Source organism: Suncus etruscus, chromosome 11 (assembly GCF_024139225.1).
Source record: "Suncus etruscus isolate mSunEtr1 chromosome 11, mSunEtr1.pri.cur, whole genome shotgun sequence".
Classification (NCBI taxonomy): domain Eukaryota; kingdom Metazoa; phylum Chordata; class Mammalia; order Eulipotyphla; family Soricidae; genus Suncus; species Suncus etruscus.
This window is the reverse complement of record NC_064858.1, coordinates 22,402,644-22,427,769: the sequence shown is the minus strand read 5'-3', so window position 1 is coordinate 22,427,769 and position 25,126 is coordinate 22,402,644. Positions and strand designations below refer to the sequence as shown.

Here is a 25,126-nt window from a genome sequence, read left to right as displayed (position 1 = left end):
GGCCACTAGCAACTTCTCTAAAAACAAAGAAGCACTTCAGTTCCAACCCTGAAACTTCAAAAGAAAAATGCTGGGAGCATCTTCACTGATTTCTATTAATGATTTAGCATTTTCTTATTTTCTCTATAGTCCACTCTCAGCAGTGGACAGGGCCAGGTGCCCTGTAAGGGCTGGCACTCTCAGCAGTAGACAAGGGTCCATCCTGGGGATGGAACAGGTCCCTGACTGCCCACCTAGACAACAAAGCTGTTTGAGTATCTACAGAAGGTGCCAGTCCCCCACCTACCCCTAAGAGGAAGCCCCACTACCCACTCAAACTTCACATGGGTCACTCTCATCAGCAAAGGAAGGAGGGAAGATCTACTCATGTCCCAATAGCTAAAGACTCCAGCAGAAGTAGACACACTCCCATGCCCTGGAAAACAGCTGCATTCTGAGGACAAGCCCTTCAATCAGACATTGCCTCGGCAAGCACAGAGGGGGAGATGTGGCTGACACTTGCACTGCGGTGTGCTTCTCAGTCCAGTCAACATTCAGCTCACCAGCCTTTCCCTCTTACTCCTGTGCTTGACAGAGAAAGAGCACTGCCTGGACATAATGCCAGGCCCAAAAGGATCAATTACGCTGAATGGGTCACCCGTAGGTTTTAAATCACTGAGAGCAAATGATAGGTATTAAGCCAAACAAATCAGCTCCACCATCCGGCCTGCTGAGAGTGAATACATTTGTCTGAAAACAGGATTTCTTCTCATGCATGCAACCAAGAAAAGAGACGAGGCTGACAGATGGGAAGAGCTTCTTCTCTTACGCCACAGAGGAGGGCCAGGTTGGGTCTGCACATGAGTTCCCAAGGATTGGGATCTGGATGAACCCCATATTAAGGGCACAGAAATGAAAACCCCACTTCAGAGCAATCTCTGCTAATCACACCACAAAGGAAAAGCACTGGGAGAGAGAGCACAGCCTGGAACTGGTAGGGACAGACCACATACACTGACTGAACTTGGCCACTTTGCTCTAAAGGAACCAAACAGAAAGACCCAGGACCCCCAATATCCAGCACTGATATGGAGCTGTCAGAGTTTCCTGTGGAGCAAATGTAAATGATGAGTGCACACGGCTGGTTTCGGCACATGCAGGCACACATTCATGTACATGGCTGGTTAGACAGACATGCACAGATACATGGCTGGTTTGGGCATTCATGTATATACACATACTCAGCTGATTTCACAGGGTAACAGGACTGGGTGAGTGGACTCTGGAGACTGGCAGCCTTTCCCCACAAATGCATCTTCTTCTGGTCCCCCCAGTCTAACCAGCACCTCATGGTGCGAGGACAGTGTGTCTATGAGTGTGCTTGTGCATGGGTGTTGTGTGCATGTGTGAATTTGTGTCTTGTGTATCCATGTATGCAGGTGTGTCTGTGAGTGTACATGTGTCCTTGTGTCCATGTGTGCTCATGTGTATATACTTGCTTGTATATGAAAACATTTCCATAAGATTATTCTTTGCCAGTTGTCCCACCTTGACTTTCCAGGTAAGAGGAGCTGTTGAGAGCCGAATAAATAGTTTGGGAGCGAGGTGTTCGGGGTCTTTTGGAGAGTTTGCTGGCGGGCTCAAGATGTTTTTTGGAGCTTGCAGCAGGCTGACAAAGGACTCTCTTCGCCCAACCTTTTACCCTTTAACCCTCCTGTCTGTGTGGATTATTTGCTGCAGATAAATACTACCAAGATCTCCCCCCAAAAAGGGATAAAGGGATGGGAATCAATTTCTCATTCTGGGAGCTCTTTGAGGATACACAAATACCCAACAAAGGAGTAAATGAGACCCCACAAATGGGGCAACACAAGCACTCGTGAGTGTGCACAAGCCCAGTAAATCAGAACGGCCAGTGCAGAACTGGTTCCAGGCACCCATTTCATAGACAGGAAATGAGAACATAAAGCCTTGATTTCTCATCTGCAAAGTGTGCTTGGCACTGGGGCTCCAAATGCACAGCATGTTTCAAACCCACAACATCTGAACCTTACTGGTCACAGCGCAGGCAGGAGACAGCCATGGCACAGAGGCACCTAAGCTGTCCTAGAAAGAGCATGGCCCACCATCCCAGTACCAGTGTCCCCTCCCAGGCACCCAGCCCTGTGTCACAGGCACCCCAGGGGTTTTCCCCAGGCCTGTGATTCTGTCTCCACACTCACAGACTCCAGAAATGGGCTCTTTCGTCTTCCTTTGCTAAGAGCAGAGCTGGCTATGAGGTTCGGGTTAGGAATTAAAAGTATTATGGAACTTAGGGATAAAACACCTTCTAGTAGAGCTGTGAGTTTAATTCTGAAAGGTCACTGCACATATAATAAATGATTTTCCAAGATGGCCATTTAAGTCATTAAACTGTTCACTGTGAAATACTTTCACATGTATGGAAAGAGTTACAAGAAGGGATGAGATTCCCCAAATTCTGCCAAGTTTGCCTCCCTGAGACATTTATAACTTCAAATATCTACATATTATACCTTTCCTGCATTGTCTGAAGTAATTCCACACCTTGGACTCTGAAGGCTTCTACAGTCTATGTTTCCAGGTAACAAGTGCATTACCCCCTCAGAATCCCATGACAATGATAAAACTCAGGAAATGAAGCAGAAACAATAAAACAACCTCATACACAAGGAAGGCTCACATCTCACAGCTTCTATACCAGTACCTTCTGCAGCAAAGACTTTCCTGATTCAGAATTACATCTTTGACTTAGGTGTCATGCTCTTTAATCCTTTAATCTGGGACCACTTTAAACCATTATTTCAGGACATGCCAATTTCTGAAAAGTTATATCAGTTCCTCCTTGATAACATCAGAATTCCCAGGAGATCCCAGGTTCTATCCCAGAGTGCGAGGCCGAATCCACCTCACCACCAGAGCAAAGGATGTTGCTTTGCCCCCCCAAATTTTTTTTTCAGCTTTTGGGTGTTCAGGAATTGCTCCTGGTTCTGCTCTCAGGAATTCCTTCTGGAGAGGATTGGGGGATCATATGTGATGCTGAGGATCAAAACTAGATTGGCTGCATGCAAGACAAGTACTACTGCTCTAGACCCACTCTGACTGTTTCCCTGTTCACAGCTGGGTTTGTAAGTTTTTCATTCACCACTGGTTTTGAGAGTTTCAGGAGTAGAACTTCCATGTCATAGCTAGTTTCCACTCTGTATCCATGACCAAAGTCTAGTATTTGGGGGAAGGGCAGACTGAAGGGATGGTACTCAGAGACCATCCTGGGGTGCTCAAGGGACTATGGAGTTCTGGGAGTCAAATTGTGCAAGGAAAGGGATTTAAACCTTGCAATATCTCTCTAGTCCCAAAGTGCTAGAATTTTAAAGTTAACTTTAAAAAATTATAAACCAGGCCCGGAGAGATAGCACAGTGGCGTTTGCCTTGCAAGCAGCTGATCCAGGACCAAAGGTTGTTGGTTCAAATCCCTGTGTCCCATATGGTCCCCCGTGCCTGCCAGGAGCTATTTCTGAGCAGACAGCCAGGAGTAACCCCTGAGCAACGCCGGGTGTGACCCAAAAACCAAAAAAAAAAAAATTATAAACCAAAGTGCTAATCTCAATGACAATTTTTTGAGGGGCCACACCCGGTGATGCTCAGGAGTTACCCCTGGCTATGTGCTCAGAAATTGCTCCTGGCTCAGGGAACCATATGGGATACCAGGGGATCGAACCCAGGTCTGTTCTGGGTCAACCACATGCAAGGCAAACACTCTACCACTGTGCTATTGCTCTGACCTCATCAGTGACAATTTTTTAATACTGAATCAGTGAAACCACCAAGTGCAACAAAGACTCAAAAGCCTAACTACAAGCACCTTCGTTCTTGCTGTACCATTACATTCTGAAGGGTCTCAGAACCTAGGGGAGGAAAATAATTTTCCTGAATATGCACTTTTCTAGTGACACTTAAACCAGAGACTTAAACCAAACAATCTAGATATGGATTATATTTGTATTATTGCTAATATATAAATAATGTATCTTTCTCAGGTGCATTATTATATAGTTTATATATAAAGCTAAAGTCACTTTTTGAATGCACTTCAAAACAATACTGAAAAAATAGAATAACTATTCTTGTAACTAAAAATTTGCTCTAAAGAAGTCTAGATTGGAATGTTTTTACTATAATTGCAATTTCCTTCCAAATGTCTGAAAGTTGTGAAATAAATATTTCATGTTAGTAAAAGCAGATATGATTTCTTAGCAAAGATTTTTAAGGACGAGAGGAAAAGAAATGTTACCTACTCTCAGGCAGAAAATGTACTATAATAATAACTGTTACCAAGTCACACCCAACAATATAATGATTTCTTCTCAAAGATTACATCATAACTCAATCATGGGACTGTATAGGAGAATTCATTACTCTCTAGTTTGCAGATAGCAAGAAATGGTCTAATGCAGAAAAACAATCCAGTATGGGGCCAGAGTGATAGCACAGTGGGTAGAGCATTTGCCTTACATGCAGTCGAGTTCAATCCCAAGCATCCCTTATGGTCCCCTGAACTGCCAGGAGTAACTTCTGAGCACAAAGCCAAGAGCAACTTGAGTGCTTCTGGGTGTGGCCCAAAAAACAAATTTAAAAAAAGAAAGAAAATGACTGGCTCTTCCATCAAGCTCCAAAAGAAAATAATGGCCACTGATATTTCCCAGTAGCCTGATCCAGGTTGATACCTCTGCGGCATTCTCAGGGGGTTGTGGGGGCATAAACTAGAGCAGTCCAACAACAACATCTATACCCTACAACAGAAATGGCCCAGCTTTGTGATTTAACCTTATTAAACCTTCAAACCACCAAATTTGTTTCATATCTATAAATCTGAAACATGTAGCCACACCACACTTCAAAATTTTATAGTAGTGTCAACCCAGTGCATCACAGAAAATCAGATGAGAAAGTTACATAGTAATCTACCAAATTCAGTGATCCTAAACAGTAACACAGAATTCTCTCTGTGTAATACAGAAACTACTCCAGATATATACAGCCCCCAAGCTGGCAGAGTCAAGAATATAGTGCTGCTTAGGTCATATGGACCTTCAGTACAACCCCAATAATGTTCGGTGGTTCCCAGGGAGACACCCAACAATACCAGCTACTCTCTGTGCAGGGATGTAAGTGCCCCAACTGCTCCTTTCCAGGCCCTTAGTGAATAAAACTAACAGTTCTCAGATGACTGAAAGAACCAATAAAGAAGAGTTCTTGAGAAAACAGAAAACTAATTTGCAAAAGAACATTTTAAAGAGTAAAGAGGGTAGACTGCACAGAGGTCAGTGCAGAAGACAAAGAGGATATTAGCATATTTAGAAGAAGAAAATTTTCTCTGGGGTCAATCTGCAAGCTATGAGAACTGACACAGAAAGCAAGATCCAGCTCATACTCTTCAGAACAGTGTGATTTAGAATAATCTAAAGGCCAAGATGACCGTAGAAGAAGCATCTATGACAGCACCACAACTCTGCAGTCCCACTCTTTCTTCCCGTCCCATGGGGATTGTGAAAGGACAGTCTTCGGAGCGCAGGTAAAAAATAAATCCCACAGTTTGCGAGATCTAGAACATCTGAGTTCCTTTTCCATAGCTTCCCTAAACAAAAATCACAAGAACATTTCTGCATATCTATATACAGTTTGAAAATAAGTTTGCTAAAACATTCTTACAATGAGCACAGTAATAAGAGTCTATTGTATCTGGTTTCTTTTCCATTAACTTCTGTAGACAAAGACATTAGGTCATTTTTGCAGATATAATTTTGAGAATAAGTTGCTAAATAATATACACAATCAAACATCACAGCAATTGGGAAACATTCACTAGGATAGCTGAGCACTATTAAAAATCTAACAAACTGTGCATTGCTCCAGAACTGTGCAAACTAATATTAAGCCACTACAGTTGGATAAAAAAAAAATATTCTGTTTGTAGTGGGGCATAGAACAATAAAGTAGCTATTAAAATCTATACAGTAGAACACACAGTTTAACCAGGAATATAATGACTGATGCAAATGGGATTAAGAGATTAACATAGAAGGGCCCGGAGAGATAGCACAGCAGCGTTTGCCTTGCAAGCAGCCGATCCAGGACCAAAGGTGGTGGGTTCGAATCCCGGTGTCCCATATGGTCCCCCCCGTGCCTGCCAGGAGCTATTTCTGAGCAGACAGCCAGGAGTAACCCCTGAGCAACGCTGGGTGTGGCCCAAAAACCAAAAAAAAAAAAAAAAAAGAGAGAGAGAGAGAGAGAGAGAGAGAGAGAGAGAGAGAGAGAGAGAGAGAGAGAGAGAGAGAGATTAACATAGAAATAAATTGCAGGATGAAAGCAGCTCCTCCTCTGTTGGGCTTTGGCTGGGTTTGGATCCTCCATCTTCTATCTCCATTCGGGCATCAGTTATAAACAAATCCCATGTTGTAAAATCACCTCACATACTGTATCTCCAATCCCAGGCTGATGGGTCTGAGCATTGAAGGATTAATAAACCAAGTCAGTCATGAGAGTAATGGAATCAGTCTACTTTTCACCTGGTGGTATCTCTGAGCACACCAAGCCAGAGTTCCTTTCTTTATTACTCCATTCCCAATTCATGGGGGGGGGGGGTGGGGAGAAGATTAAGAGAGAGACAAAAGTACCTGTCCAGGTGGGCTTTTACATATCAAAGGAGAGGTTTGAGAGAAAGAGGAAGATGGGAGAGCACCTTCATTTTGGGTTAATAGCTGTGTGTTATCTTACACTCAGGGAGCAGAACCAGGCCAAGCTATACAGCACAACCAGTCACCTGGGTCTGCCCTGTAGGTTTGGGCAACTACCATGCGCTTGTTCATGTGCCAGCAACAAGCTTTATTTTCTTTGTCTCATGGAAGGTGGAAGAAAAATAGAGAGCTCTCACATAGGACTGCTTTTGTGGCACTCCTCCCCCTTCATCACTTCTCTGAATACTCTCCATGTAGGGGACAGTTCTGTATCAGCATAGAGTCCCCCAGGCAGTGCTCAGGTTCTTCCCAGGAATTCCAGGCCACGTGGTCTGAGAGTCAACACACAAAGACTCAAAGGTGCTGCTTGGACTGTGCAGAGTTGGAGATTATTCAGGGACTTTCAGGGCTGTACGTTCCTGCTTTGTGAGGGTGCCAGGAATTGAACCATAGTTGGCATCATGCAAGGCACATGCCATAACCACTATACTAGCTCTCCAGCATGATAATAGATTTCTCTGCTGTGTTGGAGATTTCTCATTTAGGTGATTTAGGTTTCTCATTTCGGGTGAGTTTCTCATTTAGATTCAGGGAGTCTTTTACTTACATGATATTTTCTTAGACAATTTTAAGCCATCTGTGCCACTGTTTCATTTCCTCCCTGAGCACTACAGTTATTCACATGATATCCCTTCTTTTTTTTTATTTTTCTTTTTTTTTTTTTTTTTTTAATTTTGGGTCACACCTGGCAGTGCTTAGGGATTCCTCCTGGCTCTGCACTCAGGAATCACTCCTGGCAGGCTCAGTGGACCTTTGGTCTGTATTCCTAAAACACATAAACAAACAGTCTTTTTACTCTTTCTTTTACTTTGACAATTTTCATTTATTTTTATTTTGGTCCATTCCAATCTAAGTTTCATTCAGAGTTCAAGGTATTTTATATTCCAATGTTCATGTGAAGATATTTAATTTGGTTTAGAGTGGTCTGACAATTTACTTCTGTTTTATAGTTGCTTTTCAGAGAGAAATTTCCATGTGTTGGTATTTGGCTTCTCCATTCTGTTTTGATCTTAAGAGTCATTTCATATTGATGAAGACTGATTACAGCTATGCATTTCATGAATAGTGAGAGCTTAGCTGGTTTGTAAGATCTTTTTGGGTCAGGAGCGCCCTCTCCTGCCCAAGTTGGGAAACTGCCATTTCCATGAATGTTGCAGTTAAGAGAGAAGGGGAAATAAAAGATTTAAGTGTTCCTTCCTTAGGTTTTTATTTTTTTTGGCATCGTAATATTTAGAACTTTCAAAACTTCCATATTCATTCCATATTCAGAACTTTCTTATTTTCTCATCCACCACCAAGATTCCACAGGGTGTATCTCTGCTCCTGTTCATTTTGTCTATCCTTAGAAGCAGGGTTTTCCACAAGTGCCCTCTTTGGGGGAGAGAGCCCCTCCCCTCCCCCCAGCAATGCTCAGGGATTGGGCCTGGCCTTGAACATGTGGTGTTGCTTGGGGCAGCCTACAGTAATGAGGCTTCAAGTGCCACACTCAGCCTGGAAGGAGGCATTAGCTCCAAAGGACCTTGGCCCTCCCTGCGATCTAATCCTTCCGATATACTCAGACCCTGTTGACCCAGACTCCTTTCAGCATCTTCACACTCAGCTGTGGCTTTCTCTTCCAAAAATGACTGTCACAACATCCGTTCTTGTTGTGTTCTTGTTCTCCATGTGCCAATGCCAGTAAGGCCCTAGCTGTATACAAAGCCTGCAACTGTCCTGAGAGCCACCAGCTTCTAAAGTGTGCATAGTCACTGTCTAAGCTTCTGTGCAGGGGGAGCAGATGGGTTTTACTTTGCTCCTTTCAAATAAACACACATTTCTCAGGGGATGTCAAAGGAACCAACATGCAGGCAACAGCCATTAATGATGCTCTAGCAACTGATTCTTCCTTCTGTTAGAAATGACTTCTGGACCCACAGAGTCTGCTATGGGAAGTCAGCTCCCACACATGCCTCTGTGCAGTGAAGATGCTGGTATCTTCACTGATATCTTCAGTACCCCTATGGTAGGTATCAGAGCTGCTGCATCTCTCAGTGACCAATAGACTAGGGCACTGGCTTCCCCAACACCGAGACAACCCTGTCCCCTCCATGAGAAAGGCAATAGCCAATGCCTGCTGAAGCTTGACACAAAGTCTGGAAACTGCAATGTCTGGGCCAACTCCAGGGACCTGATAGAAGCAGCTAAGCTGCTGTGAGGTGGTATGGTCTGCGCTGGCTCCTCCTCAACAACCCATATGTGCTCCAGATGCCCCGTACATCCTTCTCCACACAAGCCATTAATTCCAGCTGTTTGCAGGTACCTAACCCAAGACAATTTTCATGCTTTGTGGGAGAAGCCCTCTTGCAGATCCAACCATGTACACATCACTTAATGACCAAGAGGAAGCTTTGGACTAAGACTCATCCTCAAGGCTGAGACCAACACAAAGAGCAGAGCAGACCTGGCAGAGGCGAACATGCAGCGAAGGCAGGATCTGGGACGAGCCCTGGGAGGACAGAGTTTTCCTGAGCCCATACTCCCACTATCTCTCAGGCATCACTTCTTCTGCCACAGGCACTTGGTGACCTTTCCATGCCCTGTGACAATGTACGGGACAGTCACCAGAAGAGACAGAATTTTTTTGAGCTCCTTTGAAAGCAAAAGGGTAATAATGTCTCTCAAAAATTCTTACCTCCATCTTGAAATTTGTTTAATCTCTCCAAATATGATGACATGGGGACCTGCACAATATCAAGGATGGCCAGAAGTGTCCTTGTCAGTCTCAACAACTCACTGAAGCTGTAAAAGCCAAAGTATATAAGGTTCCGAGCCAAGTGGACGACCTTTGGTTTTTCAGAAAGGGAGAAGAAAAGGAGAACATTAGAAACAGGAATAAATGTTGTATTTTTTTTAATTATCTAAGCCCATTTAAGTGTTTCTAAATTTAACACCAAGAAACTAAAATATCTATAAAAGAAATCCTTGAACATCGATTTATTGAAGTTTAGAAAAATCAAATAATAGCAGTCCAGGGGCCTGAGGGATGCACAGCACGTAGGGCACTAGCCTTACATGAAACTACCCAGGTTCAGTCCCGAGAATCCCATAGTGTTCCCCAAACACCACCAGAAGTTGTTATTCCTGAGCCCAGGGCCACAAGTATCACCACACCGTGGCATGGCCCAAAAACAAAACCAAAAAATATTACCAGTCTGTCAGTATATCAAAGACTCAAGTGACAAGAACATGGTAACTGGCTGAGACACTCAGGAAGAAAGAAGTGAGCATTTGAAGGGTGTCAGACTGGTTCTAACAAATATGAGAAACAATGCTTAAATAAAATATTGGCTTGCTTACACCAGCAGGATGCCACCTAATAATTCATGCTATGCTCATGTATCTCTGTATTGAATAGTTGGGTAACTTTCTCTAGAAATACATGTTCCAGATGCTTCTTTCCTTCTGGATACCACAGGATGGAACAGCTGTGAGAGGGTTCTACTGAACAGCATCCTGCCACCCACTCCACAGGGAAAAGGATGAGGGACCAACAAGGCCCATCACCTACCTGACAGAGCCAAGGGAAGAATGAAGCTTCTTATGCCTCGCTCTGCCTCTCTCTCTCTCTTTCTCTCTCTCTCTCTCTCTCTTTCTCTCTCTCTCTCTCACCTCTCTCTCCCTATTTCTCCCTCTTCCCTCTCCCTTTCTCTTCTCTCTCCCTCTATGACATTCTCTCCCTCATTCTCCACCTCCATCTTTCTCTCTCCCTCTCCTTCTCTCTTCTCCTTCTCCCTTTCTTTCTTTTCCCTATTTCCCTCTCTCCTTCTCTTTTCCTCCCCTACCTGTCCCCCCTCTCTCCCTCCCTCTCTCTCTATCTTCCTAGTCACAGGTTGCTAACCCTCATGTCAGATCCATAGCAGAAACTCAAAACTAGCACCCGAGGCCTCTCCCTGCCTCCTACACTGTGAGAGGACAAATGTCTGTCATATAACAAGGCAGGAGACAGCTAACAGTATCTGTTCCAGTTCAAAAGCCTGGTCCCTCGAGTGATATTATAATTGGAGATATTTTGACTCAGTTTACTGAAGCTAAAAAGATAAAGTATCCAAAGAAAAAGTATATAAAATGTCTGTATCCACTAAATGCAATGAGGTTCACACGAATGAATGAGAGAAAACAAACTGCAACTAACTGGTAATTATCAACAAAATGCTTTGGACTGGACATCAAGTATAAGTAAAGCATCAAATACATCTTTTAAAAAACAGCAATAGAATCCAGACCTCATCAATTAAACAAAAAAACACCACCATATGGAGTGACACATCTTTGGCACTCAATATAGCTTGTTCTTTTTTCAATATGCACATATAATTATAATACATTCTTTAACTGAATCACTCAGAGATACATAGTCACAAAGTTTTAACATCCAACACCTATCCCTTCACCAATACACATTTCCCGCCACCAATATCCATCCCCCTTTCCCTATCACCCTCCCTGTCCCCTTCCCTGCCTGCCTTTAAAGCACACATTCTCTCTCTCCCTCTCTCCCTTTCTCCTTTCTCTTCTCTTCACTCTCTTTGTCTCTCTGTCCTCTTTCTCATGTATACTGTGGTTTAGCTAAAGTGTTATGCATGATACCCCTTCAATAATAAAATGGTTCTTATCAGAAACACCACATCGCTCATGAGTATATCTGTACCTCAAATGTCAGTTTATTCTTCTCTTTGTCACCAAAAGGAAAGGGCTGGTTTACAACTTCCTTCAAGTACTCTTCGACAAATTCCATTGTCAGTGCAAATTTCCTCTTCATGTCATTTCTGGAAGAGTCTGTTATAGAATCGTATCTGGAAAGAAAGCAGAGAAAGCACAGCTAAGAGTGTTGAATCATCAAAATATGCAGACTTGACCCTCCTGGCTTTATAAGTTGAAGACAATGAGCTGGCTCTTCTGCATGCTGTAACTTCATCTGTGCAGTAGGCCCAATAGTAATAAATGCATCCCTGTGGAGCATTCATTTGGAAATTTGACACCCTACAAGGCTCTTAAAGTGTCCCACTTATTAGTGGCAGGATCCCTGGATGTGTTTCCCTGAGAGATGTCCTGCAATGGAGAGTCTCTATGTCCTACCACCCTAGCACCTCGACCCAGAAAAAGCATCGTCTTTGAAACTAGAAGATTAACAACCCAGTTTGGACCCCAGAGGCCTGTTCACAGGCTTCACTTTGGAGTTGAAAGCACAGTTTGGAGTGTGCCTGCACACTTGCACACATACTCGTGAATGGTGATCTTTGTGGGGATCTCGGTCCAGAGCCGGGCATAGCGAACAGGCACCACGGACTCCTGGGGGTCCCGGTCCACATGCATGTGCAGCATGAGGCGGCAGAAGGAGGCGCGTAGGTCGAAGGGCAGGCTCTCGTCCGACATACAGCGCAGGATGAGGTCCACAGATAGCTGCGTGGAGATCTGGTTGATGGCCAGGTACTGGCGGTCCAGGCACATCCGTGCAAACAGGTTCAGCTGGTACCTTCCAGAAGAAACAGGTTACAAGACTTGAGACCCCCTCCAACATGGTCACATCAGGTGCTTGTGTAAGCCCCACACTTCCAAGAGCATGTGAGGCTGGAATCAGAACACTCAGTATCATGTCAGTGTCATGTGTGGTATGCCATTGTCATATCAATATATTGTCAATACCATGCCAGTGCCATATCATATGGCTAAAGACAACACAAAGACATGTGTGTCCATCCTGCAGCTCCAGGAAGCACTGTTTGTGAGTGTCTATGTAGGGTGTGTCTGTAAGTAGATGAGTGTCTATATATTTGTCCGTATAGGTGTTTATGTATGTCAGTGCCTATGTCTATGTGAGTCCATGTACTTGTGTCTGTGTGTCTGTATATCCCTATTTATGTCTCTATGTGTTTGTGTATAAGTTATGTGTTTGTGTGTATCTATGTCTATATTGTGTCTGTGTCTGAAAGTGTATCTATGTGTGTCTATGTTTCTGTATATTTATATCTGTTTATATGTGTGCATGTGTCTGAATGTATGTCTATATATATCTGTGTTTCTGCTATGTTGTGTGCATGTGTCTGAATGTATGTCTATATATATATATCTGTTTCAGCTATATGCCTGTGTTTATGTGCATGTCTTTGTATATGTATCTATGTCTATGTATCTGGATGTGTCTGTGTTTGTGTCTGTGTTTACCTGTGTGCATCTGTGTGTTTATGCTTGTGTGTCTATATATGTGTCTATGAGTGCTTAAATGTGTCTGTGTGTATCTGTCTATGCGTGTGTGTGTGAATTGCATGTCTGTCTGTGTCTTTGTGTATTTGTGTTTGTGTATTTTTAAGGGCTGGGGAGAAACCTGGGGTTCCTCTCTTTCTCCTCTCTCCTCTCTCCTGGGATTCATAATTCTCCTGTTTCTCTCTCTCCTTTCTCTCTTTCCTCCTCCCTCTCTCTCCTTCTCTTTCCCTCCCTCCCTCCTTTCCTCCCACTCAGAATGTATTCTCCATTCTGCCCACTCCACCCCAGACCTGCTGTGATATAGCCATATGCCATCCAGGTCTTTGTAATCATCATCCCAAGATCAAAAACCAGCACTTGAGCTTCTGGAGGTGACTATAAACATGAAAATGGAATCTTCTCTGCTCTTCTCACAGGCCCATCATCAGGTCCCCATAAAGCCTCTGGGGGTTCACTCTCTTGGTTTTCTACCCTTTAATTCCACCCCAGCTGGAGCCTGTCCCCCAGTATTCTGGCAAGAGACTCCATGTGCCGCCCTGTCACCCCTGCACCCACTGAGCTCTCCACATCTCTCCTTTTCTTTCTTTCTCCCCCTCAGAATAGCTCTGCTACTGCATCCTCTTTGTCATCTCTCCTTTCTCAAAGTCTTCACCTGTGTCCCACCAGCATACCATTCCAGATGCACAAGAGATCTAAATTTTGCCAATGGTATGTATGGAAAAGCCAAGATGTAAACATTGATTCTGCATATTTCCAACGAGGCTGAGGAGCTGCACTGCTCTGGTTCGGGCCGGGCTGTGAAGGACCCTGCACACCCACAGCTAACCCAACAGCTGACTTCTGGAGGAACCAGAGAAGGTGACACTGGGAAATGAGAAATAAGTGCTGGCCAGCCCAGCAAACCCACCTGTAGTAGGTGAGCACTTCTAGGTCTGCCTTGGTGCCTTCTTTGGCTTCCTGGGCAAGGTGCCTGATGGCCTTGCCATGAGGTTCCTTGTTGCTGTCAATCCAGTACAGCCAGACTTCCTCCTCATCTGTGTCATCAGGCAGGATGGAGCTCTCCATAGGGTTGTCTATTTGCATTGAGACCAGCCTAGAAAGAGAAGACACATGAGGTCTATTCGCAGGGGTCCTTGCACAGAAAAACAAAAAAAGAAAACTCCAGGGCATAAGGATAACAAACAGACATGCTGTGCCTAAGAGATGGGCCTTACTTGGTCTGAATGAGTATGTCAGCATTCCCTGGGCTCAGCATAAATTTACAGATGAGTTCTTGGGTGACTGGTATAGCTGTGGTGTTAGACACACAAAGATCTGATAAATAATCCAAAAACCTGGCGAGAGGAAAAAAATCAATTAAATGAAAGCAAAAAGCATGCTGTCAAAGACCTAGAGAGACAGTAGTACCACAGGCAGGGTACTTGCCTTGCACACAGCTGTAAAAGGTTTGATCCCCAGCACCCAATTTGATCCCTTGAGCCCTGAGGGATCTCTGAGCACCATAGTATGGCCCAAATATCACTAAGCCACTACAATAAAGACAAATGAAAGAGCAGAGGGCACCAGAGGGAATGTTTTGTCTCCATCTTTAGATGATATTCATGAACCTTCTGCAGCATTAGAAACTAACTAGTTATCCAACTCTGGATATTGATCACAATCTATTTCAAAACACGACCTAAACTTGTTTCTCCTTCTTTGCTGATACTGATCCCAGAGCACCGGCTCCTTGTGTCTGGAAGAAGTTTATTCTTGTGTTTATTTATTGGCCCTACACTGAGAGCATAGCTGAGAGAAGAGCACTGAACATAAAAACAAAAGCAAATCAGGGGGTACTGTACTACAAGAAGGAAGACTCTTCCTAGCAGGTGTGGTATGTGAGGACAGAGGGCCTTTCTGTTTCCAGCTTTCATTTGTACTTATCAGGAGCTTTTAAAAAGTGGTGCCAGGGGCCAGAGTGTTAGCACAGTGATAGGGTGTTTGCCTAGCACGTGGTTGTCCAGAACAAATCTGGGTTCAATTCCCAGCATCCCACATGGTCCCCCAAGCCAGGAGTGATATCTGAGTGCATATTCAGGAGTAACCCCCAAGCAACAACAGGTGTGACCCAAAAACAAAAAACAAACAAACAAACAAAAAAAAGTAGTGCCACACTCAAGAAGAAGGTGCTAAGGATCAGAAGACACACAATGTGTGCATGGCAAATGGTATGATACCCAGAGCACTGTGTCAGGAGGAATATCTGCCCAGAAAAAGAAAAGGAAAGAAAATGTGAGCAATCTTCTTGACTCTTCTGTATCCATTCCTCTACCCACCACCACCAAAAAAAAAAAAAAAAAAAAAAAAAAGATAATACACTGCAAGAGGAAAAGAACTGAGTGAGAAACCTTGATTTATCTGGAGTTCTGATCCCTAACTACAGAGATGCTGGCAGGTTAGCTGTTCTCTGCACATCTTTTCATTCCTAATACATAGTAATATCGTAAGACTGGTAGCTTCACAATAATTTAAATTGAACATTCTGTAAATATATTTTGAAAAGCTACAGAGTAATACAGAAAGAGTTTTATACCCCACAAAATTTTGTCCATAAAAATTAGTGATGTACAAGTTCAGAAACTTTTCTAAAACTTCTGAAAATAGGGCTGGCTAGTACACAGGATGAGGGAGATAGTGCAAGGGTTCGGGGCTCTATTTGCCTTGCAGTTCTATCCCTAGCACTGCATATTGTCCCCGAGAATTGCCAGAAGTAAGCCATGGGCATCACAGAGTGTGGCACCAAGTCCCCTATCAATGAAAAAGTGAAACAATTAAAATTCCGCGAATAAAACCCAAAGCCACACCTCCCCATTAAAAAAGATACTGAAGGAACCATTTTAAACCTTGGCTCACGATTTCTCCGGAGTAAACTGACAAATGTTTCTATTTCCTTCGCAGTAATGTGTTTCTCTAGGAGTTTTCTATTGTTATGCAACAAAGCTGTGATGGTATCTTCTGCCAGAATATCATAGCCAATCTGGGACTGCATGACACAAAAGTTCTTTGCGATGTATTCCTGCAAGGCAGAACGGCTGTCAAAGATCCTAGAAGGAACAGCATCAATCGGCTTATTGATTAATACTGAAATAAGAAGCCAAAGTACGAGTAAATAATTCTTCCATAATGAGAGCTTTTGAAAGGAATATTTATTATTTAATTAATGCATATCAATTACATGTTAATTATGTTACTTGTTGAATTAATTATGTGTTGGCATATAATAGTGTATGGTTACTATGCTATGTATTATATAATAATAGTGTATTATTGCATAACATATATTATTATGCAATGATATATATTATATACCTGGATTATATTGGATCTGAAAACTTTGTGACTTACAAAGTCCTTCATAGCTAGGTTTCAGACATACAAAGAATCACCAGGGCCAATCCCACCACCAGTGTTGACCTCCCTCTACTGTGTTCTTAGGGTGCAATCCCCTGCCAGCATAACAGGCCCATTTTAAGTTTTGATCATTAAAATTTGGGTCTCATGATTTTATTGTTGTTGACTTTTTCTTAGATATTTAGTTCTGTTCTTTTTATCTCCACCAATGCACTTGAGACTCCTTAGCCCCTGGTGAAGTCATTTTTTAACATGAGTGTGTTTATTTCTCTGAGTGGTGGGAAAAAATAAACCATACTAAAATCACAACTTTTTATCACAGAGTAACTGCAGATTTTAATTAAGCACAATCCACAGTATTAACGAATTCTATTAGCAATAAAGAGCTAGTAAGAACCCTGGAAGAAACCTCAGCATAGCTCTGCAGAGCGCAGGCAGGGTCAGATAAGACAGGGTCACTAGGCCAAGAGAGATTTTCCTTTGTGACTGTAAAATACTATTCTAAAGGCATTGGAAAGTTGTTTCATATCAAGTTTTTCATTTAAGAAAAGTTCAATAGCCATCACTGAGATTCACTGGTTTTCTCTCCCTGTCCCCACCAGACCTCCCCACACAAGCTCCCTGCTTTCATGGCTCATTTCCGAAAAGGACAATGACATGAGGTTTGTTCCTAGAAATGCTGCCAGAGGACGCTTACCTCCCTCCAGGGCCACTCCACTAGTGATTCAAATCTTACCAGGAACCAGCAGTAATTATGTTAACTCACAACCACCTAAAGGTCATTCTTATGTGTTGCCACTGTATCTCATTTCGCTTAGAAGAGAAATTTACCATCATAATTTCACATGTTCTAGTGACAAAAATCTTGAAAGTAATTCCAGAATGAAGCCGCCCACCTGGTTCTTGCGGTAGTCCCGTTGGGAATGGCGCAGCACTCGGTAGCACAGTCGTAGCATGTACTTGTAGGGAGCATATCTCTGGTCCCCCAGATCCTCAAGTCTCAGCATAGAACCTTCTCCTGCTTTCTCTTTAAAGGGTGCTTTCAGAATCCCAAAGACCTGGTAGGAAGAATAAACAAACGCCCAGATTCAGTAACTAGTAACTTCATAGAAGTTCAGTAACTTCATTATGTGTCCAAATATGCCTCTTAACTCAAATACTCTTTCACATTTGGGTAGAAATAATAAAAAGGCCTAGAAACTTAGTACAGAAAAGAAGGCAATGGCCTTCCACGTGGCTGTGAAAATTGCAACCATGGTTCGAATTCTGCCACCATATATAACCGGATGAACACCACCAGGGGGCACTCTTGAGCACAGGACCAGGAAGAACCCCCACCCCCACCCCAGTGCTTCTCTGAAGAGGGGAAGGGAAAGGAAGGGAAAGAAAGGGAGGGGGGAGGAAAAGGAAGGGGGAGAAAGAGTAGGTAAGAGATGGGGAAGGAGGGAAGAAAGCAGGAATGGAATGGATGGATGGATGGATGGATGGATGGATGGATGGATGGATGGATGGATGGATGGATGGATGGATGGATGGAAGGCAGGCATTTATAGAGTAAAAAAAGATCACAACTTTGGGTGTGGAAAAGGCAGATAGGTCGCAGCACTGAGCAGGCAGGATGAAATAGGCATGATGGTGCATATATAAACAAGCAGAAACAGAAGGGAGCATCCCTCCACATGAAATGAAGCATGAGTCAAGTTAAAAGTCAGTCTGATGGCTAAAATATTAATAAATCATTATAGGTCCTCCAAGTCCTTAAAATTAAGTTTTATACCCAAAAAAAATCCAAGTTAGAAAAAATGCCTTATTACAGTCTCTGTGACAAAAAGTTGATTTTACACTTTCAATCAGTTCCAGATACTCACTAACAATGTCTGCTCTGTTCCTTTCCAAGGCCATAAAAAATTTGACATTAATGTCATGGTCCTTGAGTCCTATTTAATTAATTCAAATTCCTATAACTTTGTATAGTAATTAAGTGAATAAAAATTCTTTTAACTTAGTAAATAAGTAGAAGGTAGAAAGTCATGGGCCGGAGCAGTGGCGCAAGTGGTAAGGTATCTGCCCTTGCCCGCGCTAGCCTAGGACAGACCACGGTTCAATCCTCCAGCATCCCATATGGGCCACCAAGTCAGGAGCGATTTCTGAGCGCATAGCTAGGAATAACCTCTGAGTGTCACCGATGTGGCCCAAAAATTAAAAAAAAAAAAAAGTAGAAAAGCAGTCATGTATTGATGAGGAAGGGGTTCACATGGTGGAATGTTCTGGAACATTTCAGGAAGATACCAACAAAGGAGCAGCTCATTTTCAAGGAAAGCACTCAAAGGCTGTTGAGAGAGTACTTGGGAGACAATAACAAGGGGCCTGCTTTTATGGAAAGAGGGAGAAATGGGGGAAGATACAGAAACAGCAATGCCCAAGTTCTCCAGGAAATTCTACCTAGAAAACCATAGTGTCACATTTTGAAGGGCATCACCATGTATTTCTAAGCATCTCCAGCAAGACCCAAAGACCCTGACAGAGCCAGGGCTGGATGCCTATTACAATTCCAGAGAGTAATATGCAAGTTTAATATAAAAAAATTCACCTGGGCCAGTATGTTTTGTTCCCGCATTAATTTCTGACGTTCTCGGTTTGGTTTAGTGATAACCACATCTAGAACTTCTTGCCCATTATTCAGTACATCAGCAACAAAGAAGATGAGGTCTTCCAATAATTTGGTAACAAACCTATGATAAAATGGGAAGTAAATGTCATTAAACAATAATCTACAACATGCTTAATTTGGGGGGAGGGATAAAAACTGTGCCTTGTATTTACTAAATAATGTCATAAATTATTTTTAAAATTTTGTTGAAGTATCATAGTTTTATAATAACATGCTCCCAGTGAGTATCTGGTAGCAAAATTCATGCTATGTGACACTCACCACCAACCTGGTTTTTAATAAACACTAAGAACCAAAATACTAAAATATATAAATGATATAAATGATAAAAAATTATAAATATGAAAGCATATTTTTGCAACAAAATATTATTTATAGTGCATTTATATAATAAAGTATAATACTTTCAAAAGAAAAAATACTTAGGATCCAGAACAATAGTACAGCAGGTAGGGTGCTTGCTTTGCAGACAGCCACAGCCACCCATGTTTGGTCCCCAGTACACCCCATATGGTTCCTAGAGCCCTGACTGGAATAAGCCAAGTACCACCACCAATACCACCAAGTATGGCTAAAAAAAAAAAAAAAAAAAAAAAAAAAAGACAAGTATTTAATTTAACTGACATAGTGTCTTTAAGCAGTTCATAATGATCAAAATATTTACAAACTACCTTCAAAGTCTATAACCCCACCAGTGCTCGAGCCCTAAGTAGTCACAAAGATTACTATACAGAAAAGTTGCCTGAGCTAGGACAGCAGACAAGACTAAAGAATAACACCATCCAGGTCCTGATTAACTTCTGACCACACCATCACAGAAGAGCTTTTCTACTAAGGGGAGAACAAATTTTCCCAAAGTCCCTGGGAAACTCCAACTGCAAAATCCTACTCCTCAACACCTTTTGATTTCTCTGTAACACAGACTAGGAATAAGTGATCTGTAATAAAGTGATCTATAAATAAAGGCAAAAAAAATCTCTAAAATAGATGCTCTAAATGGTTATGAAAATATGAATAGGTTTGCAAATGTCAAAAACTTCATACTTTCACCCATGGTGCCTCTTGGTGTTACTTTATTAAATTTCAATGACAGAGATACCTAAAGTGTATTATAAAACTCATCTTCTTAGTTTTCTTCTTTATGCTCTTTACCCTTATACAAAAATCCACAAAAAGCTCTTCTCCAAGCATGTAAATCCAATCTATTTACATGTTAACACAATCATTCCCTGTCACTGATAGGCTGATCATCAATAAAATGACCATGCCAACAAGTTTCATAGTTCCTGATTTCATTTTCAGGCTTATCTCACACAAGAGAATGGTCCCTCCCAGAGCAAATGGAGACAGGAGACACCAGGCAGAATTTACCCATCCACGCCCTTCATCTGATTTCAGCCTGGGGCCATAAATTCCCATCCAAAGTACAGAGATACTTTGTTTTCTTGACATGCCTTATTTTAAATAAGAGGAGCAGTGGGGGGGGGGGGAGGGGCACGTGCTCAGGGGATGATAATCAGGTTCCTGCAAGCACAACTTGAGCACCAGTCCTCTGACCCAGCTCCCTGGCCCCTGGTTTCCAAATATATGTCTATGATTACACTCATAATCTCTGAGGGCAGCAGCAGAAGTGAAAAGCATGACTCAATTTCTCTGAAAATTGTTTTTTGTGCTGGGGAGATGTGGCTGTAGGCCAGACTGTACTGTTCCTATAAGCAGAGTTCATGCACAATTTCAGGCACTTTGCTGGCAAGGCCATGGTAGTGAACCGCTCTTTATATTCTTCCCATTGCTGAAATGGCCCTAAAGAATCAGCACTAAGTTGTGTTTGCTTTTGAATTTTACAAATAAAATCATGGAAAAGACATGTGTATCTAGTGTCACTCAACCACAAATTGTTTTATCTATGTTTATTGATTTATCTATGTTGTGACACATTGCTGCAACACACTTACCTTCATCCATATAATGCATCCTTTTGAATGAATCACCAAATTTGTTTTCAACTGCTTAAGGGCATTTGGACGACTGTCTATTTGGCATGATTTAGAATAAGGCAACCTTCCCAAACATGCACTTGTGCACATGTATCTGAGCTTCTTTTGTGCAAATATTCCAGAATGTTCAGTCCAAAAATGGAATTGGTCAGTGTTTATTTGCATGTATGTGCATGTATATTCACATTTTGTTTCGAGAACACTTGCATAAGCTCTACCCTCAAAAAACATCTCAATGGACAATACAGAACTGTCAACTCTACATACAATGCTACACACTGACTTCCAGAATTCAGGAATCGAGTCTAAATGAAAGTTCCAAGAAATGAACATAAACCCACTTTCTGGGGCAGAGCACTCCATTTCCCCTCGCTCTCAGCCTGGGGGCAATCACTGTTCCCTTCTCATTTTCCATGAATTCTTCTGCGACATATAAGCAACAGTCAAAGTCAGGGAAACAAATGCAATAAAGTATCACTTAAACACAGGACTACATTCTCAAAAATGCATTACTAGGCAATCAAGTTGTAATGTGGATTAACACAGTATAGTTAAACAAAACTACATGGGTTCAGCTTATATGTGCCAAGGTTGGAGGGTAGAATTTGGTGGTCAGCCACACTATAGTGTATCTGTAGTGGCTGAACATCATTAAGCAACATGTACTTGACTGTATTTGGAAAAACAGAATATAATTCAGCTTTGAGAAACAAGGAAGCCTGTCACGCATGACAGTTGAAATATCAAGACCAGGTTCTCCAAGGACAATAAACAGCACCTGAGCACCAAACTATCTAACAATACTCTGCAGACAGATTTTTGGTGGTACCTGAGCAGTGAAATGTGTCTTAAATAAATAAGAACACATTAAAAATTAGCTTATTGGAAAAAAATTATCTGATTGGGGAAGGGAAGAGATGGGGGCATTGGTGATGGGAAGGTTGCACGAGTGAAGGAGGGTGTTCTTGTTATCACTGAAACCCAACTACAATTAAGTTTATAATCATGGTGTTTAAATTAAAAAGTTATTTAATTTAAAAAATTATCTTAGAAGGATTGGAGCAAAAGCATAGTTGGTAAGTTATTTGCATGTGGCCAACCTGGGTTTGAACCCCAACAACCCATATGGTCCCCCAGCATTACTGACAGGAGTAATTCCTGAGTGCAGAGCCTGGAATAACCCCTGAGCATTGCTAGATGTGAACCAAATTTGAAAAACAAAATTTATTTTAGGACGTCCAGAATTCCAAACCCAAATATCAAATCAGTGCAGCAAAAGGTAGTATAAACCATCTGTGAAACATCTGAAAGGGAAGTTCAGAGAGAAAATAAAATAACTGTATTCAAGCTAAGATGCAACAGCAAATGCATCACCACTAAAATGGGTTTTAGGGGCTAGAGATAAAATAGTGAAGAGGGAATTTGCCTTGCATGTAGCTGTCCCAAATCCAATTCTTGATATCCTATATAGTCCTCAAGCATTGCCAGGAGTTATTCCTGAATGCAGAACAACCCCTGAACACCACCAGGTGTGGCCCAAAAATAAAAAAAATAAATAAACAGCCACTGACCTCCTTTCATTCTGAGTTATTGTGCCATTCTCTAGCTTCTTCACGGTTGTTGCCAGCACTTTATTGGCATCATTGGCAAAATCCAAGTCTCGAACCTCAGACAGTGGGACAGACACAATGGCAAAGGCTTCCTTGTCCTCTTTTGTTTGGCAAGTTCCAATCTGCAAGGAGATTTTTCCACTGAAAATGGCCACTCACATGGTTAGCAACTATGGACTACCTTGAGTCTTAACACACCTGAGCACTGTTAAAGAAATACAAGGTAGAAGGGGGGCTCCAGGTATACTCTTTCCACCAACACATGCTTTGTCTGCTCTGAGATGTGAGGAACTGATTGATTCCCAGGTCTGCTGCCTGCCTGTGCCCAAATGCCAACTTGAAACTGATCCCTTTCACAGGGGCCCCTGACTTCAGTTTCAACTAAAGAAAAGAATGCATTCCTGAAAGAGTCTTTCTACATGCAATTCCCACTTTCAGTATCTGCTGTCCCCAACCACCAAACTATTGAAAGGTACATTGAGCTAGTAGGCAGCTACCTTAGCAAGTGGCACACACGCTGAATGGAATCAATGGTGAAGGTTTCAGGTCTGAGTAGAGAGACCCACTTATACCCACACATTCCACAGAAAATTAAACCACTCTCAGCAACACGTACCTTCAGCATTACAGGCCTCTCTTCATCTGTGTCTATGGGGATGCTAGTACTGGTGACCCATGTGTTGGTACATAAATGTCTTAATCGAACATATGAATTCCTAAAAGCAAAGAGTATAAAAAAATTACCAAAGACTAACATATTTACACATGAACATATATAACATCTTCAAAAAGGCAATGAGCATAAATATACTAGGCACTAGTAGCTAATCTCACTATAGATCAGTCAAGTTTAAGAGAAAATTCATAAATGAAGCATCAACACATGTAGCAATGGGCCAAAGCAATAGTACAGCACTGGGTGAAGCATTTGCCCTGCATGCAGCTGACCCAGATTTGATCTCCCATATGGTTCCTTGAGCACCACTAGAAGTGACCCCTGAGCACAGAGCTAGGAATGAGCCCTACACCCCATTGTGTATGCTCATCCCAAAAATGTGTAGTAGTATTACTGAAATTGGAGTTCATAAAACTTTTCCACTTGTGACTCCTTTTTACCCAAGACAAGAAATGAAAGCAAGAGCTGCCAGAACATTCTGACATTCTTGCTATGTACTTATGCTTGATAATTTTATAATATTACTTCTTTACCTACTAGTAAGCTTACTCAGAAAGCTACTGTCTTTCTTTTGGGGGAAGCAGGAGCTCTCAAGCAGTGCTCAGAGGGCCCATAGTGCAGGGGAGTCCAATCTGGCCTAAGGATATTGCATTGCCCAGGCTCAGAGGTGCTGGGGGTTCCAGGACTGTACTCAGCAATGCCCAGAGCATACCTGTTCAAGCCAGGATCAGTTGTATGCAAGGTGTATGCCTCAACCCCTGCACTATCTGTCTGGCTCTTGAACACTTTCTTCCTTTTATTTTTTTTTTTTACCTTGGAACCAAGCAATCAGCTCTCTGAAGAGTCGTAGCATCCAATTCAAAAAGAGATGCAATGTCATTTCCATGTGGGACTGACACCAAAGTGTACATGATTTTCTCACCCGTCTGGCGTTTCTTCTTTGAAGCTGGCAGTTCTCCATCTCTCTGTTAAAGAGGTAAGATTATTTACTTTTATAGGTTTCTCACTAAATTCTCCAATGAGTAGGAAGGCAATGTATAAATATGAATGTTATTGCATCACTCAATTAGAGAGAGGCCATTTCACATCATCCTGAAAAGCAGCGTTCCAGATAACTATTATCAGTAGTGATAAGTCACCTACCCTGGTGGGCAGAGTGCCCACTAATGCTTGATCTGAGCCTTCCCATGGTGTGCTAATTGTCACAATAGCTATAATCCTTCCTGGGGAACCAATTTTCCTTTGGATCACACACTGTAGCAATTATGATGATTCCAAAGAATACATACGGCAGTGTTTCTGAGTGGATGCCTTATTTCCAACAAACAATTAGGACATTAACAGGAAATAAGGGGATTAACAACATTCCACTCAGCTCATACATTTATTCCATTTGATTAAAAAGAAGTCTAACTGTGGAGAACTGAGATCTCTACAAACAAAAGCTTTTGTTGTGATTTTCAGCATAATCATTATTTCCTGGACATCACATCCTCCTTTATCAACAAGAAGTGCACCTGATTCATGATTATGGACCTTTCCTTCAACTTTCCTGAACCCATCACCCTAAGTAATAATTTGATGTAAAGAAATCCAAAAGCAAAATATAACTGTAATATAAACTTTGTTTTAAGGCAATAAAACAATTATATATTTATTAAAATGAATAAAACTTGAAAATCAATAAATATGATTACCATTGTGTCATCAACAATGACTTTTAAAGGCTTCTTCACATGCTCGCTTTGGCA

At 42.1% G+C, this 25,126-nt stretch overlaps 1 protein-coding gene across 1 annotated transcript in view; it reads right to left on the bottom strand.

Moving 5' to 3' along the window:
- ITPR2 (inositol 1,4,5-trisphosphate receptor type 2) overlaps nt 1–25,126 on the bottom strand; it is a 458,186-nt gene that overhangs the window by 300,285 nt on the left and 132,775 nt on the right. The window contains 11 exon segments of the mRNA XM_049783873.1: nt 9,463–9,613; nt 11,479–11,623; nt 12,052–12,303; nt 13,939–14,124; nt 14,246–14,365; nt 15,914–16,086; nt 17,318–17,479; nt 19,012–19,153; nt 22,661–22,821; nt 23,316–23,415; nt 24,189–24,340. Of these exon segments, the coding sequence (XP_049639830.1) occupies nt 9,463–9,613; nt 11,479–11,623; nt 12,052–12,303; nt 13,939–14,124; nt 14,246–14,365; nt 15,914–16,086; nt 17,318–17,479; nt 19,012–19,153; nt 22,661–22,821; nt 23,316–23,415; nt 24,189–24,340 (1,744 nt within the window).